General features: G+C 47.6%; 1 protein-coding gene across 1 annotated transcript; it reads right to left on the bottom strand.

Moving 5' to 3' along the window:
• Window positions 1-5,699: 5,699 nt before the first annotated feature.
• LOC114602893 (kallikrein-14-like) lies at window positions 5,700-13,744 on the bottom strand. The gene is made up of 4 exons (XM_077932484.1): window positions 13,696-13,744; window positions 12,059-12,212; window positions 8,492-8,745; window positions 5,700-5,899 (listed from the first exon to the last, which is right to left on the bottom strand). Exons 1-4 carry the CDS (start codon window positions 13,742-13,744, stop codon window positions 5,700-5,702), a joined length of 657 nt encoding a protein of 218 aa, XP_077788610.1.
• Between the last annotated feature and the right edge of the window lie 4,968 nt (window positions 13,745-18,712).

Here is an 18,712-nt window from a genome sequence, read left to right as displayed (position 1 = left end):
TTCCTGCTTGCTCCAGGCGTGTGAGCAAAATGCATGAAGAAATAAAATGCCTTGCCAAGTTACCACAGGGAGACGCCTCATACGTTTATGAAGCTGCTGTGTGTATATTCTGCTGCTTGTTTTGAATGGTGGTTCTCTGCACTTCTCAGGGCTGAAGTCGTGTCCCTTTGGGGGCCTTTATTATTATTATTATTACTCATTATGGCCCCCTCCCTCCGCCATTGCTTGGCATGAATGTGCAGGTATCAGACCTTATTTTCTGCTAGAACGGGAGCAGGGGCTTAGGGACGGGCCATAGCTCAGTGACTGAGCTATGCAAGCAGGTTGGTCCCAGGTTCAATCCCCTGGGTAGGGCTGGGAAAAGACTCCCGGAGAGATGCTGCCGGTCAGTGTAGACAGTATAGAGATAGATGAACCAAAGGGTTTTCCCAAAGCAACTGAAGATTCCTCCTACCCCTAAGCTCAGACAAGCAGATAACCCTGACCTGCAAACTTTGATAGGAATTGGGCCTCATCACACGACCTGTTTGTGGCCTATCACCTTGCTGTTTCTTTCTTTGGCCTGGTTCTGGGTTCAGGGCCTGCCGTGTGGGGCAATACTGTTGGTTGAAACTGACCCCAGCCGCACAGATTGCTCGCCTCCAACCAGCCGGTTGGATTTTCCCATCAAACACCTGGCCTAAGAACCATTCAGGTGTATCAATGGAAGCCTTTTCTAGGTTGGCCTACAAGATCTCAAAAGAGAACTTTGGGCTTGAATTGGGAGCAGGAGGTTGAGGGCACGACAATAGAGGGTGCACAAAACCGCATGCCCTTTCATGGGGAGGAACAAATTGGGAAGCCCTTTATACAAAAGTCACCGGTGCTTCTCTGGCTCTCGTGCTGTGGGATACCAACATGAGCTCCCTGCCCCCCCCCAATGGCATTGCGCTGACATGGCATCTTTCAGGGCCATTGTGGGAAATTCAAAATGGCAGCCGGCAGCACAGGAAGCAGAAGGAGCGCCAGTGAGTTGGGCACCCCTTGAACCTTTCCCAATAACCAAAACGCACACACCCCACACACTTCTGCTACCATCAAATAGGGTGATGAAAACGGTGGGGTTGGTACAGTAAAATTATTCCTCTAATCAGTTTGCCGCTAGTCTACTCAACCTGTGGTGGCACCCCCCACAACAGCTGTATGAAAGGAGAGAAATTCATAAAGTGATTGTGTTAGATAGCCCCTCACACTGTCTCGAATGCTTATAAAACTGTTAAAACACTGGATGTACTTCGCTATGCAAATGTATGCAAATAATGCTTGCTGCTTTCTAGTAATGCTGTAAACAAGCACATTTGGGGAGGGAAGAATGCTGGAATGAAATATAGCTAACAACACCCCCCACACACTTTAACTTGGGGACACGTTAGATAGCATAACACCCCACAATTTTTTACCCCTTGATACTAGATCTTTCCTAAATCACCCCAGATGTAGATAGCACAAATAAATTCACATTATTTTATCTTGTAAAGAAATCTGGCTGTGCCTTTTAAAAAAAAATCCACTAGCAGTGAGCTGTGTGTGTTTGTTACATGACTATGGAAGTGCAGTGTGACTATTCCTGATCAATTGAGCTCATGTGGAATTGCAGTTGATTCCATCATTTGCTTTTTATATGCATGTTTCCCCCCCCTGCGATGGCAGAATATGGAGGCTAAATGCATTTATTATTTAAACACACACCTTTTTACTTTATATAGATTTTTTTTTGCCTGTCTCTCACAAGAATTGTTTTGAGATCCCTGTATGTGTTCTGCACACACAACAAATGTAATAAAACAAATTGCTCAGTGACTGTATTAAAGTTGCAAATGCTCTCTTTCTTCCAGAGTGTGTCAAGTGTCCGGCTGGGCTTGAGTTTGTGTATTGTTCTGAGCTTTTGTGATGTCCTGATAAATCTCAGGTTTTATTTGAAAGGGGTGGGAGGTGGGAAGCATGTTTCTAGCTCTCATTCTGGTAAACACAATCTTAGAAATCAGGGCAGTAGTTAGCTGAAGGTGGAAAGGAGGCAGCTGTCATAATCTTTAGGAGTATAGAGCAGGTTAAACTTGAAAGCAGATTGCTCTGCTGATTGCCAGTAAACTGGCACTATCATAAGTCAGTCAAATGAATTTACACTGATTAAAAAGAAGTAAATTTCACTGACTGGCTGCAGCAGTGCATCTTCTGTGTTGGGGGGGGGGGTAATGGGGAATTGGCCTGGGTCTAGTTTGTGATGTTTTTGGTGCTTAATAAGGGTTTTGCCCTAATGGATTTAGGAATGTTTCTTGTGGGCCAACACAACATCCTTTACATTTGAGGTGACTTTGGGTGTGTGTGACTTTTTGTCTGACTTTTTTGGGGGTGATCTAAAGACTTAACAGATTTATTAAGCTTTATAAACTAGAATGCACATTGTTAGATGCATCTGACAAAGTAGGCTGTACTTGGCACACACAAACTTACATATTATACACACTTCTTAGCCATGCAGGCACTCTTTCTCCCACCTACTCACCCACCACAACAAAACTAATCGCAGTTGCCACCCCTCAGGAGTGTGCAATTTGTTTGCATCAGCTTTCTCTGTTCAAGGACAGTCGTGGAGAAAGGGAGAACACCAGTTGGCTCACTGGTCTTCCCAGTTGCAAAGTGGGCCCCAAAGCCTTGTCATCATATGGGGCTAGCAGTGCGTGTTTTGTGTGGTAAGTCTAAAAGGTAAAGGTAAAAGGACCCCGCACCGTTAGGTCCAGTCGCGAACGACTCTGGGGTTGCGGCGCTCATCTCGCTTTACTGGCCAAGGGAGCCAGCGTACAGGTTCCGGGTCATGTGGCCAGCATGACTAAGCCGCTTCTGGCGAACCAGAGCAGCGCACGGAAACGCCGTTTATCTTCCCACCGGAGCGGTACCTATTTATCTACTTGCACTTTGACATGCTTTCGAACTGCTAGGTTGGCAGGAGCAGGGACCGAGCAACGGGAGCTCACCCCGTCATGGGGATTAGAACTGCCGACCTGATCGGCAAGCCCTAGGCTCTGTGGTTTAGACCAGTGTTTCCCAACCTTTTTTGGGCAAAGGCACACGGAGGTAAGCTGGTGTGCTGTGGGAGGGAGGCGGGCGGCGAGAGGCGGGGCGGCGGCGGCGAGCACACGCGGGGCGGCGAGCGAGCTCCCTCCCACATCCCATCGCCGCTCGCTTCGGCCGGCCTACTGGGCTGTCGCAGGCGGAAGGCCTGCGCATGCGCGAGGTTTTCGCGCCTTCCTCCAGTAGGCCGGCCGAAGCGAGCGGCGATGGGATGTGGGAGGGAGCTCGCTCGCCGCCCCGCGTGTGCTCGCCGCCGCCGCCCCGCCTCTCGCCGCCCGAGTCGCCCGCCTCCCTCCCACGGAACACAAGGCAACGTTCCGCGGCACACTAGTGTGCCGCGGAACACCGGTTGGGAAACACTGGTTTAGACCACAGCGCCACCCGCGTAACTCTGGAACCCAGAAAATGGAGTAGCACACTGGGAGGAATTCTGAGGTTGAACAAGCTTCTTTGTGCACCACAATCTGCCTACTACTGGTGACAATTGATAGAACGCCAAGAAAAAAACGACCCCTTGGGAGTTTGAATTAAATAATGGTTGCTTCTTCTTCCTAGTGGCAGCCACCCAAGGCAACCACACGATATTTCTGGTACGAGATATTTCTGGGAGACAACTGTCTAAAAGAGGAGTTGTCTAATATTCCAAAAATATTCTGAAATGTGTTCTAAGCCAGGGTCGTCAATGGTGCCCTTGAGGTCTTCTGGCACCTTTGTGAAGCCTCTTGAGTTACCACCTCTCACTGCCTCCTTGTCCATGAGATGGTGCCGACCTTTTCCTCCCTTGAAAAGTACATAGAGCTGAAAGCAGGAAGTTGGAATAGTGGCACTCTTTCTCATTTCCTCTTCCAGCTCTGTGTGCTTTTCGTGGCTCAGATTAATTACAGCTTTTACCCATGAAGTTGGTGCACCTTTTTTTTTTTTTTGGTCCCTGTTGGGAAGGTGGTACCCACAACACTTGCACAAAAATACATATATACGCCCACAAGCCTAAAAAACAAAACGAAAATGAAAATCTTGGTGAACCTAAGCACTAGTGTAGGAAGGGCTATTAATTGAGATTTTAAAAGGAAATGAACTGCTGGTATTGTATGAAGTGATGGTTTAAACACAAGAGTGTGTTTAGGCAAATATACAGGACCAACATGTCTACGTCACCCTCATAAGCTGAGGGATGAATGATTCCTCCTTGTTCTGGAAATGCAGGTGGACTTACGACTTGTCCTATATCTGTGGATTTATAAAAGAGAATTCCAGGGAAATCCTTTTTTAAAAATTCACACGTCTAAACAGTCATAAACACACACATGCAAATAAGGAGTATTAAGAAAGTGAACCAAGGCTACTGTTCTAATGAGGGCAGCCATTTTGTTGTATGTACAATAGACCTTTGTGTATAGAATTACACAGGAAGTGCAGTTTCTTCCCACAGCATCTTAAAAAGTATTTTTACCCTGCACTGCAGAGGTACCGCACTTTGAAGCTGCTCCAAGCAGCTTTGCACTGTTTAAAACACCGGGGGTGGGGTGGGGTGACAATTAACCTTGTTAAGTTCAATGGACTAGATGGCAGATTTTTGGTTCATTCTGAGGACGGCAGTTGGGAGTGGCATTGTTTTGTTTTTGTTCTTATTATGTATTTTGTGCTTTTGTTTGTATTTTTATGCTGTGAATCACCCGGAGCTGTTTGGATGAATCACGGAATACAAATTTAATATTTTTTTAATATATGAATGGTGAGTTGGGGGAGTCACAGCAAATCTAGCCTGGGTCAAAATCCTCTGACACCCGTACGTAAGAGTCACCTTTTCTCTGTTGGTCCCTTAACCCACTGGTTCAGCTGATGGGTGGGAGCCACTTGTGCAGAGCTTTCCAAACTTTGTGTTGTGACACAATAGTGTGTCGGCTGCAGTGTGTAGATGTGTCGCGCAAACGCTCCCTGCGCTCCTCCCGTGGTTTGGTAAAAAAGTTAAGTTTAACCTTCGGTTTGCTAGTGAATTACTGTGTCGTGGAATGGTTCCTGTCTAAAAAGGTGCATCACCAACATGCAAAGTTTGGAAAGCTCTGCACTTGTGGGTCACAGCCTGATCCGAGGTGGGTCCCCACAGGAGCCCTACCACCATGCAAAAGGTTGGGAAATGGGTTCCCTAATGCATCCTTGGACTAAAAGTGGGTCCTGGGTTTGGAAACGTTGGAGACACTTGCTTTAACCAGTATGTTCTTCACAGCACAGTAAAATGATACCTCCCACTGGTGATAGCTTTTGAAAGAGCACCCTACATTCTCATGCATTTGTAACACACTTCCAACCAGCCATGGAGGTCTCTTGAGTATTCTGCAATTAGTTCCAGAAGTTGCTGGTGGGGGGCTTTAAAAGCATTGCACTGGAGAGGAGAGAAACAAGCAGAGCCAATATATACATTTATTTCAAAGAGGGGAAGCTATCCTGTTTACCACCACTGGCTGTAATACTTGCAGAATATATATATTTGCAGAATTCACGGAAAGAGAGACTTTAAACCCCCGCACCAAAAAAGGTAATTGTTTATTATTGCCGGAACACCAATGTGGATAAGACGAGCTCTTTCCTCGGGATCAGTTGTTCCACATGATTTGTTGGATCCAGTTGACATACTTGCATACTCTGCTGTAAACCCCTGGCCGGTTGGGCTGGGCACATTTCTCCAAGCCCCAGGAGACGATCCCCTCCAGCTGCTGGTTGCAGACGAGAGGCCCTCCAGAGTCGCCCTGTGAAAGGCAGCACAGTTCCTGACATTGCATTGCGGCCATCCGGCCTACAGGGGGCAGCATTGCAGCAGAGCAGGGCACTTGGTTACAACAGTGGTATTGCTATGGCAGGCTGGCAAATGAAGCATCACCCACCAACACCAGGGTACCCTTACTTTGCAGCCAGTTGGGGTATGTGTGTGTGGTGGTCCTGCCAGTTATTGACTCTGGCTCCACCTACTGCTGGTCTGCCCCACAAGTCCCACTGGGTGCCAGCAAACTACTGGTACTAAATATAAGCATAGTCTATGAGTGGCCAGCATGCTGCCCTTCAGATGTGAGCCCAGGTGTTTGCCCCAAAGTCCTGCCCTGGTTGGCATCATTGACAAGACATGAAAGCATGCACAGCGAATAAAATGCAGGGGAAAGCAAGCCGGATAGATAATTGCACAACAATGGATGGGAGAGAGAGAGAGAGAGAAAAAGGATGGCGTCAGCAGGAGGGCCAGGGTGGGGGGACAATGTAAAAAGGTAAAAGGTAAAGGACTCCTGGATGGTTAAGTCCAGTCATAGGCGACTATAGGGTTGCGGCGCTCATCTTGCTTTCAGACCGAGGGAGCCAGTGTTCGTCCACAGACAGCTTTCTGGGTCATGTGGCCAGCATGACTAAACCACTTCTGGTGCAACGGAACATCGTGACGGAAACCAGAGTGCACGCAAATGCCGTTTACCTTCCCGCCGGAGCGGTACCTATTTATTAACTTGCACTGTTGTGCTTTCGAACTGCTAGGTTGGCAGGAGCTGGGACAGAGCAATGGGAGCTCACCCTGTCGTGGGGATTCGAACTGCCAACCTTCCGATCAGCAAGCCCAAGAGGCAAGCATTGCCAAGAGGCAAGGACAAGGCATGGCACAGAAGAATGGGCACTGAGGATGAGAACACGCAAGAATGGAAGGTGGGAGAAAATTCTCTTTAGACGGCCTTTGGTAGCAATGCCATGTCTCCATCCTACCTGACAGGAGTCCACTCCACCTTCTGGTACACCAGCACAAACCATCCCATTTGTGATGCTGTTAGGATAAGAAGCTGAACATCTCTCTGAGCTGATAATCCTGACGTTTCCACATTGCAGGATGTTTGGGAAAGTGGCTGTAGAAAAGACAACACCACCCGCTCCCCATTTAATAGCTGCTCAATTTCCAAATTATCTGCAACGCTTAATGACGGAGTGATTTTCTGATTGTGCACAAAGGGTGCCTGTGGACCGTCACTATTTTGCAGTACTAGTTCAAGCGCATGCCCAAAATTTAGGTCTGCACGGTGAAAGTGGATCAAAGCTTTCTGTTGCTTTAGCACACACAAATCCGCTTATCTTTAAAAAGCCATGCTTTTCGCATTTAGGAAAGTGACAAGCAATGTACTGAAAAGCGCAGGGTGGACAAATGGTTAATGGGAAGACGTGTAAACACCTGGCCAGCAAACTGGGGTGAATGCTTGTTGACGCATAACCCACCCTGTAAACAAACCAGAATGAATTCTCAAGAATGAGGAGATCTTACCAATTGGGAAACACTATGCAAGAAAATTGGGATGTATAAGCAGATGGTCTGGAGGAGCTCTAAGGGGTCTCCAACCTTTACAGGCCCATGGAAACTTTTGCAAATGGGAGAATCTGCCATGGGGCACCCCATATACTACATGCATGCACATTACACCCCTTCTCTTCGTCCTGCCAATAATTAGGCTGGAGAAAAGTGTGTGTGGTTTTTTGTGGTTTTGTGTGGTTAATGAAGGGCCATCTTCCTGCAAAATGAATCTTCTCTCCCCAGCTGCATTTTCCAGGACCTCCAACACAGAGACACAACAATTAGGCTTGGGGCCTTTTTCAAAATTAATTTCAGCAGGGAGACAGGACCCTGGGCAAGATTCAGCTAATGAGTCTCACCAGTCGAAGCCCACACAAGGAAGACCACTTGCTCAATGTGCCCCTGGGAATTGGCTCTAGGTTTTTTGGGGGGTGGGGGGAGAACCCACAGAACAGGATGTAGAGGGAGTGGAGATTTTTCCATGAGATGCTTGCAATGATTGAATGATCAGCATAGTGCAACATTTAACCCCCCCCCACTTTGGGCCCCAGGGAAGGCCTCTGCAGTTGCATATGTGCCTGTGAGCAGCGCATTGGCAACCTGCGCATTAAGGCAGGGCTGAGGAACCTTAGTCCCTCCAGATGTTGCTGGATCCCAGTTCCCATCAGCTAGGGTTGCCATATTTTGAAGAGCAAAAAAGAGGACGACTATGATGACTCTCATTTTAAATACCCCTACTATATGTAGGCTATAGAAGCTGTGATATATTGCCGAGCGGAGCAGGAGAAGAGAAGAGGAAAGCACCAGTTATGTGTCTTATGTCTCATCCAGAAAGTATAGCCAGACATATTTTGGAAAATTTAAAGAATCCACCTGGACTGAAATTTTACACCTGAAAAAGAGGACGTGTCCTAGAAAAAGAGGACAAATGGCAACCTTACATTAGCCCAGAATAGCCAATGGTTAGGGATGATGGGGAGCTGTACTCCAGCTACATCTGGTGGCCCAGCGGTTCCCCAGCTGTGCAATAAAGGTGAGCAAAAAGAGTTGGTTCTTTTGCGCCCGTGCGTGTACCTTGTGGCGTAGTGAGGGTGCCCCAGCCAGAAACAAGGCACTCCGTCCCAGGGGCAGAGCAGCCTCTGGGTAACTCCAGAGGATGTAGATTCTGTGTAAAGGGGACTGGCCTCTCCAGCTTCAGCATCATGACGTCATTGTTGAGGGTACGGGGGTCAAAACGCGGGTGGCGGAAGTACCTGACCACCCTCCGGGTCTGCTCCCCTTCTTCCCGGACCGCCAGGTTGTGTTTCCCCAGCCGCACGATTATGTTGCTAGGTAACAAGGAGAGAAGAGAAGCTGGTTTGTACAGAGAGCACCACTGCACATGCTGTCCCTGGCTCAAAACCAGAATATGCCATCAGTAAATCATTCAATGCATTGCTCTCCCTGCTTTTCTGCTCGCAGCATAAAGCTCCCAGAGTAGCTTCACAATATGATCAATATGTTTTAAAGTGCGTTGTGGGGGGTGGGGTGGGACAGGGTGTAGTCTGCGCATTGTCTGAGGCATCCCTTAAAGGTAAAGGGACCCCTGACCATTAGGTCCAGTTGTGACCGACTTTAGGGTTGCGGCGCTCATCTCACTTTATTGGCTGAGGGAGCCGGCGTACAGCTTCCGGGTCATGTGGCCAGCATGACTAAGCTGCTTCTGGTGAACCAGAGCAGTGCACAGAAACGCCGTTTACCTTCCTGCCGGAGCGGTACCTATTTATCTACTTGCACTTTGATGTGCTTTCGAACTGCTAGGTTGGCAGGAGCAGGGACCGAGCAACGGGAGCTCACCCCGTCACAGGGATTCGAACCGCCGACCTTCTGATCGGCAAGTCCTAGGGTCTGTTGTTTAACCCACAGCGCCACCTGCACATTAATTCCCCCCAAAGAATTCTGGGAACTGTAGTTTACCCCTTGCAGAGCTACAGCTGCCAGCACCCTTAACAAACTGCAGTTCCCAGGATTTGTGGGAATGGGGAGTTCTTTAAATGTGCTTTAAATATATGGCATGTGTACCTTAATGGCTGTAGCAAAGTGGCCTGCTGAGGATATGAATGGGCTCTTCTGGAAGGAGAAAGCCGTTTCCACATATGGATTTTGTTTCTACGTATGGTCACTAAGGTGTGTGGATGTGAAGCAACCTGGCAGTCTTGTCCTGGAACTGGGCTAGAAGGAGACTAAGAAGCCAGATTTGCTTTCTGTGAGAATCCAGTGCACTCCCCCAATACCTAAAATGGGAGCAGGATCTGATGGAGTGCTAATGCTGGGAACCTTCCATCTTGCCCCCATCCTTCATATATGTGTAAATAACCCTTATTAATGCCACCCACCTCCAGTGACCTTCCTTCCAAGGAAACCAAACCCAGAGATTTATTACTGTTCAGAGACGGAGGTTGCATGTAACAATTAAAAATAAAATAAAATTGCAAAGATTAAATGAAAAGCAGAAGTCTGAAACACTGCAAGCCAGATTGCACTACAATTGAGCATGAAAAGCCTGTTGGTAAGAAGATTTTAAATGATGGCAAGAATTCTGTTGGCAGGTTATTCCAGAATTATGGTGCCACCACTGAAGAGGCCCCGTGTTTCATGCTCACTCTCCAGGTGGCTCAGGATGATGCCAGGGCCCAAGACTCTTTGCTGCCTGACACAAAGGACAAAGGGGCACCCACACACTCCAGTCCACCTACAGAAGTGGAAGGACTGCCATTCAAATCTAGTGCCAGGACAGTGTCTTCCATTGCACCTAGTTGCAGTATTTAAGACAGGGAGCTGCTACTGCATAACGGCGCAACTGAGTGCACCTGAGGGCAGCATGCTTGCTTAGGAAATGCAGCCTTTCCCACATCTCACAACTGCTCAGTGCTCCAAGCATCTGCTGTCTAAGGCAGCCATCTCACTCAGTAGGGCTGGTCCTAACCTCTGAGGCTGTTCGTAAAGCCAAGGCAGACTGATACAGGAGATAGTTCGCTACAGTGTAAGAATGCAGGTGGAATTTCAAATGTGCATTGCAGCCAATGCAAATTCGACAGCTTCACCCACAAAAATTAGATCTGCGCCTGCAAAGCAACTGTGGCTTTATTTCCTGTTCAAAACTGGCTTTGAGAGACTTCTTTTCCACCATCAACTGCTTCCTGTCCCAGTGAAAATTGCAAAAAGAGGGAAGGAAAAGTCACCACCCTAAAACCTGAAGCCAAATCATAAAGTATAGGAACTTAAAAAAATTGCTGCTTTTGAACATCTCTGTGGGGAAATGGTTTCTTTCTGAAAATCACTCAAATATGTAGCAAACTGCAGTACAGAATGTTTCTATGAAATATTCCAAACCCAGCGGATTGCAAGCCTTTTGATAATAATGTAACGATTTGTGATGTAAAAATCATTCCACCAGATGGCACTGCTCGTCTGTGTATAATACAACCCTCTGCCTGACCTATTTGCAAAAGCTTTGCATTTGCTCTCAGCAATGTCTTTTTCATCACATGGTTGATTCAGCAGGATTTGAATGGTAAGAAGCCTTGCGGCAGGGATGGGGAACCTGTGGCCTTCCAGATGTTGCTGGACCACAACTCCCATCATCCCTGACCACTGACCAGGGCAGCAGCATTATTTCCTTCCTTCCTTCCTTCCTTCCTTCCTTCCTTCCTTCCTTCCTTCCTTCCTTCCTTCCTTCCTTCCTTTTGCAAATTGCTGCATAAAGGTGGAGGACTGAATTTAAGATGGGAGGGGGGGGGGAGAAACAGAAAGAACCGAAACGGACAGAGCTACCCATCCCTATCTGACAGCCATTCAAATTGAGGGTTGTCCTCTTATCAAGCTGAGCACATGATTGCCCTTTCCTCTTCTCACTTTGAGTGGGATTAAAGCTCGGTGACAGAGCACATACTACTTGTCATACAGGAGATCTAGGTTCAATCCCCCAGCATCTTCCATTAAAGAGATTTCAGGGTTGTGGCAAGGCAGGGTAAGACATCTGCCCTGAGTTCCTGGAGATCTGCACCCAGTGGTTTCACAATGGGGGTGCGGGGGGGGTGCGCCCTGGGTGCCATGTCTGGGAGGGTGACAAGAAGGCACCCAGCGGGAGCTCACAGCAGTGTGAGCAGCCATTACGCTGCAGCAGCTGCATGTGGAGGATCCTCTGTTCGCGGCTGCAGCCGCAAGAAGAGAATCCCGGTGCTGGCGGCAAACCGCTATGTACAGCGTATGTGCAGTGTTGCACGTATGTGCTATACATAACAACAGCGCACATGCGCTGTACATAGTGGTTTGGCACCGGCGCCGCTCAAGCGCCGTACAGATGGTGGTGGGATCCCTCTGTTTGCGGCTGTAGCATCAATGGAGGGATCCCAGCACCGTCCGTACTGTGCTGCAGTACTGCCACTGGCAAACCACCATGTACAGCGCATGTGTGGCATCGCTATGTATGGCGCATGCGTCGTACGTAGCGAGGCTGCACATGGGCCCTATGTAGCGATGCCCCACCCCGGGCGTCACAACGCCTTTGTTCATCCCTGTCTGCACCCAGTCATCTGGGCAGGTCTCGATGGGCCAGTTGGACTCAGTAGAAGACGATTTCCAGTGCATGGTCAGACTCACCCACCATAGCAGTGCGCAGCAGTGACTACCCAGGAGTCAGCGATCAAAGTCCCCCCGCAAGTGTATGTGCCAGTCAGGTATGCTTGCCAGGGCTGAGAATGGGGGAGGCAGGGATAGCCTCCAATGATCCTTCCCTCGTCATCTTGGGTGCACACTGCAGAAACACATCAACATTATTATTGCATTATATCCTACTTTCCCTCCACGGAGCTCCAAGGGGCACACATGGTTCTCTGCATCTCCGTATTCTCTGCACAACAACAACCCTGCGAGGTAGGTTAGGTTGAGACTTGACTTGCCCAAGCTCATCTAGTGAGCTTCTGGGCTGAGTGGGGATTTGAAGCCTGATCTCCCATGTCCTAGGCCCAACGCCCTAACCACTATGTCACACTGTCCCTCTATTCCAGCCAGTAAATTATTTAAAGTAGGGTTGGAGAATCTGAGGAAGGAGGGAACCATCAGGCTTCAGGCCCTTCCTGCTTTTTAGCCATTTTTATGGAATCTTTACTGGATCAGATGGCTCCAGGATGCTTTTTGTTGTAGGGCAGGCACGTCAAACAGGAAGATTGTGATCTACCAGTAGATCAGTGGACGTTTGTGGTAGATCACTGGCAGATCAGTTGCTCCCCCCAAAGAACCTCAACAACTTTGGCTTCCCTAAAAAAAGCTCAAGATCTTTGACCTGAACCCCCCCAAATGGGGTAGATCCCTGCCAGTTTTTAACTCTGTGAGTAGATCGCAGTCTCTTGGGAGTTGGCCACCCCTGCTGTAGGGGATCGAGAGAGAAAGAGCTGGAGAACAGATGGGACTCAGATGTACGTTAGTCATAATGTGTTATAACACTTTGACACCAGATGGCGATGCAGAGCTGAAATCGCAACTCAATGATATTTTCAATTGTGAGCTTTACAACTGCTTTTTTTGCAGAGCATTTTCAGAACTTAGATAGACAGATATCTAGCCAGGGTTTTGCTCCTCAATCCCTACACCTCGCGGAGAGATGGGGGTGGGACTCCTTATCTGCTCCAATCCATCACTTCCTGCTGGAATTTCTTGTCTGGGTATTTTAAAAAGCCGGAAAAGTGAGCAAGGTGCTCCTTTTAAACGGACAAGATTGTCCCCCACCTGCACTATACATTTAAAATAATAATCCTGGGGACTGTAGTTGGTTAACGGTGCTGAGAGTTGCTAGGATGCCCCTACCACCCTCACAGAGCAATAGTTCTCAGAGTCCCCTGGGAAGAGGGATTGAATGTTAAACCCAGCCAGATGGGTGGGGTACAATTATTATTATTATTATTATTATTATTATTATTATTATTATTAACCACTCTGGAAATTGTAGCTTTGGGTGGAGAACAGGGTGAGGAACCTGTAACCCTCCAGATGTTGCTGGGCCACAACCCCATCCTAGAATCGTAGAGTTAGAAGGGACCTCAAGGGTCATCTAGTCCAGCCCCTGAAATGCAGGAATCTCAGCTAAAGCATCCATGACAGATGGCCATCCAACCCCTGCTTAGAAACCTCCATCATTCCTGATCACTGGCCAGGCTGATGAGAGCTGGAATCCAACACCATCCCGAGGCCACTGGTTCCACCCCACCCCACCCCTTGCCGTGCCTACACTTTGCACTTACCAGCAGAGACAAGGAGCAATGCAACGGCCAGCTGCCTCACGCCTGCCATTGTCGTAAGCAGAGTGGAGAGTGGCTGGAGACTTTTTGAGGATCCGTCCTGCAGAGGGAGGAGAGCCAAACATTTGTTATCCAGAATAATCAGGAGGACTCCCTTGACTTGCATTGGACTGGATAGCTCAGGCGGCTCCACACATTTTGCCTTCTTGAGCCACATGGTCTAAGGCAGCGGTTCTCAAAGGGTGTGGCAGGGGAGGGCGGCAAGTGTGGCAGGAAGATTCAAGGGCAATCAAATAAGCATTTGAACATTTCAGTGTGGCACAGTATCATATCAGAATAATTGTTTCTGGATGCCCTGTGATCATGTTATAAAGTAGTTGTGCTCTGTGTTGTGCCTGACCCCCTCCTTCACAGAACTCTAGCCCAATGGTTGCCATCAATTTGAGTTGAATTGATTTTATAATGAATTGATTTTAGAATTCTGTATTATTTTACTGTTGTTAGCTGCTCTGAGCCCGGCTTTGGCTGGGGAGGGTGGGATATAAATTTTTATTACTACTACTACTACTACTACTACTACTACTACTACTACTACAAATCAAACACTCCTAGGAGTCTTTCTCCCCCCCCCCAAAAAAAAAACCACCAACAAAAACTTTGGCATAGATTGGGCACCAAGTCAAGGGAGGGCTTTGAAAACTGGCCGTAGAGAGCGCCGCTTGTGGCAGCTTTGTGGGAGTTTGTAAGGCAGCAGTTCCTAAGATTGGGAGGCACCGTGACTCAGTGGAAAAGCATGCGGGAAGGGCTGAAGCTCAGAGGCAGAGCAAATGTGTTGCCAAATTTGCTCTCCATCCTGCTCCTGCACACCTTGAAACAGCATCCTGATGTGCAGAAGCTGAGCGAGAGAAATTTTTTCCCTGGCACAATGATATGCAGGGGGAAGAGCTGTAGCTCAGTGCTAGAGAACCAACTTTGCGTTCAGAAAGTCCCAGGTTCAGTTCCCAGCATCTCTAGTTAGGGATTCCTTGCCTAAATCCCTGGAGAAAAACTGCCAATCCGTGTCATCTCTCTCTCTCTCTCTCTCTCTCTCTCTCTCTCTCTCTCTCTCTCTCTCTCTTCCTCTCCCTCATATGTTTTTAATGAAAGGTTTTTCATAAGTAACAAAGGTACAGTACATTCATTGTCTCTGTTTCAAACCGTAGAGTCCTTCATACAAGCCAATTGCAGTCAGTTTGAAACATTTTTGTTCTTGTAGGTAATACAGTGGTACCTCGGGTTACATACGCTTCAGGTTACAGACTCCGCTAACCCAGAAATAGTACCTCAGGTTAAGAACTTTGCTTCAGGATGAGAACAGAAATCGTGCTCCAGCGGCACAGCAGCAGCAGGAGGCCCCATTAGCTAAAGTGGTGCTTCAGGTTAAGAACAGTTTCAGGTTAAGAACGGACCTCTTAAGAACGAATTAAGTTCTTAACCTGAGGTACCACTGTATGGGGTTGAGGGGGAAAGAGAGGTGGGGAGAGAAGGAGAGACAGAGACAGGAGAAAATGGAGAAATAGAAAAACAGGTACAGAAAAAGTGGGGTGAGGGAGACATTAAAGTTTCATTCCTGACATAGTATACAAATGGAACTTTTTAAAAAATCATCATTGTGTGGATAGGTGTCTTATTTTTGCTGGCAGAGCAAGAGACCAGAGGGCCCAAGGCATGGTTGGTTCGTGTTTGGGGTGGGTGGGTGGCGTTGTTGGGTTAAGTCCGCCATATTGATTCATATGTTGTCGGTTGTGAGGGATTGGTCATTATCTTGTTGGCCTGTGTATGTGACAAAGGGGAGCTACCCAAGGGTGAAGGGGTCCGTCTTTGTTTGTCCCCTTGATAGTTTCAGTTTGTTGGTTAGTTTTTCTAGTAGAGCAGTTTGGTACCAGTGGTCCATTTTCGCTCCGTACAGGTCCCTCCAGCTTCTGGTTATGACACTCTTAGCTGCTGAGAGTGACTTATAAGCTCTTATGTGTGTAGCGTGTGTCTTGGAAGATATTTCGTAGGGCCAGTTCTGGAGCTGCTTCTGTTAACTGTGAGCTAAATGGACCAAGGATATGACTCAGAATAAAACTGTTTCCAAGGTCAGTGAATGATCTCAGATAACATGACCAGGTAAGACGCTTCAAGAGTCTTGAAGAGCTGCTGCTATCAGTCAAAGCAGTCCCTGCTGCAAGAGGTGAACCAAGGCATGGTTGGCTCTGTCTTCGAGGAAACATGGGGATTTAGGAAACTGACTTATAGTGAGTCCATCTAGCTCAGTAATGTCTACATTGGCTAGCAGTTCTCCAGGGTTTCAGGCAATGAGCTTTGGTGGGCTTTTCTGGAAGCAGTGGCAGCACTTCAGGCGCCATGACCCAGAGTGACACTAGGCTTAGTGGTGCTGTGAGAAACTAAAAGGGGGACTGCATCCAGGCACTGCACAAAATGCTGGTTTGGGGATACCGTGCCCCCCGGCAACTGCCCAAAGATTAAGATTTTTCTGCATTGCCAAAAAAAGGAGGACATGCACTGGGGGTTGAAATAAGACACCAATTTGCATAAAATGTCCTTGTGCCAATTTAGCAAGGTTTACTATAAAGGATCAAGGGCAGTGTTTCCCAGACTTGGGTCTCCAACTGTATTTGGACTATAGTTCCCATAATCCCTGACTACTTGTCCTCCTAGCTAGGACTAATGGGAGTTGTAGTCCAACAACTGAAGACCTAAGTTTGGGAAACACTGATCTAAGGTATTCATGTCCATTATTTTTAAGGAAACTACTTTTGAATAGGATTAACATTGGAGATAACCCATTGTTATAAAGACTGACCAGGGGGAGTTGCCTGCCTGCTCAGTCTGTTGCCCAGGTGCTTTTAACTGTTGGTGGCAAGCTTCAAGCTTCTTCCTTCTTATGGGTCACTATCTTTAAACTGGACTTGGACCAAACAGACTTTCAAATTGAGGATTGTCTAAAAATAGGGCACTGCCCCGGTGCTCATGCCATTCATTTAACAAATTAAGGCCTCTGGCGCATAAGAGGTGAGTGGATCTGGAAATTTTCATTTCTCTCAATTTCTCATTCTTCAAATCTTAAATTCAGTTTTCTGCATTTCCACAGAAAATTGTTGTTGTTGTTGTTACAGTGGTACCTCGGGTTAAGAACTTAATTCGTTCTGGAGGTCCGTTCTTAACCTGAAACTGTTCTTAAAGGTACCACTTTAGCTAATGGGGCCTCCCGCTGCAGCTGCACAATTTCTCTTCTCATCCTGAAGCAAAGTTCTTAACCCGAGGTACTATTTCTGGGTTAGCGGGGTCTGTAACCCGAGGTACCACTGTATTATTATCCGCCAGGAAAACTGTCAGCATTTTAGTGGGAATTACTCCATATAAAGCACATTTTTGCAAGCATCCCCCCCCCAATATAATGCATTTTGGTAAGTTATTTTCATTAGCATGTGCAATTGTACACACGTTCTTTGGTTCCAGAGCCATGTGGCAGAATTTGGAGAAGTGCAAATTTCAAAGGTTTTGGTTTGCATATTGGTTCTGGAAGTTCAAATTAGGTTGCTTCTCACCGAAATGCAAACATAGCTGAATTTCTCCCCTGTCCCTAGTAACACCTCCCCTTGCGCTTACCAGCTTAAAAGCAGAATCCCCGGGATGCAACCCTCTGTTGGCAGGACCTCCCAGCAGCTTGTCTCCTTGCCGATGGCCAAGCTCCTATAGCCTCTGACTCACGACTGGCCTTTCCCTATGCCACATGCTTTTAACCTGCCCTGGGCCCTGCAGCAGGTGCCCTCAGGTGGCAGGTGGCATTTACTGGCTGGGGGGACGCCTCCTGATCTGTCATTATCATTTGTGCCATCTCTCAGGCTGGAACCTTCCCATCCCAGTTGGAAATGAAATAGCCTCATGGGCAGATGCACCCAATAGCAGAGGAATGGGCCGGTGTGCAGGATTCTTGGCACACCGCGGCCCTCTAGCATCACAAAGCACACTACTGTATAATTGACACTTATTTTCCTGTGCATCATCGCTGTGCGGAATTGCCTCTGCGTGCTCTAATTTAAGATTGAAATGGTCCAGCCATTAAGCCTACAGGGAACCTATGGAACAGCAGCATTCTTGAGACATCAGTCGACTCATCGTGACTCAGCAGACGCCACGTTAAATGTGCGATTTGGCTCTTTAATAAGGTTGCAAGCAATTGGAGCAGTCTATAAATAATTTAAAAGTCGTTAAATAATTTTAAAGTCAGCAGAAGCAATGGGTCAAAATCAGAGGTAATAAAGCTGCAATCTTGCACATTTGTTGTTGTGTTTAGTCGTTTAGTCGTGTCCGACTCTTCGTGACCCCATGGACCAGAGCACGCCAGGCACTCCTGTCTTCCACTGCCTCCTGCAGTTTGGTCAAACTCATGCTGGTAGCTTCGAGAACACTATCCAACCATCTCGTCTTCTGTCGTCCCCTTCTCCTTGTGCCCTCCATCTTTCCCAACATCAGGGTCTTTCCCAGGGAGTCTTCTCTTCTCCTGAGGTGGCCAAAGTATTGGAGTCTCAGCTTCAGGATCTGTCCTTCCAGTGAGCACTCAGGGCTGATTTCCTTAAGAATGGATAGGTTTGATCTTCTTGCAAGAGTCTCCTCCAGCACCATAATTCAAAAGCATCAATTCTTTGGCGATCGGCCTTCTTTATGGTCCAGCTTTCACTTCCATACATCACTACTGGGAAAACCATAGCTTTAACTATACGGGCCTTTGTTGGCAAGGTGATGTCTCTGCTTTTTATGATGCTGTCTAGGTTTGTCATTGCTTTTCTCCCAAGAATCAGGCGTCTTTTAATTTTGTGGCTGCTGTCACCATCTGCAGTGATCATGGAGCCCAAGAAAGTAAAATCTCTCACTGCCTCCATTTCTTCCCCTTCTATTTGCCAGGACATTTGCCTGCACATTTACCTGGGACTAAATCCCACTGAACTCAGGAGGACTTACTTCTGAGCAGGAG

Source organism: Podarcis muralis, chromosome 7 (genome assembly GCF_964188315.1).
Source record: "Podarcis muralis chromosome 7, rPodMur119.hap1.1, whole genome shotgun sequence".
NCBI classification, from domain to species: domain Eukaryota; kingdom Metazoa; phylum Chordata; class Lepidosauria; order Squamata; family Lacertidae; genus Podarcis; species Podarcis muralis.
The sequence above is the reverse complement of the archived record's forward strand: the minus strand, read 5'-3'. Positions and strand labels throughout refer to the sequence as shown.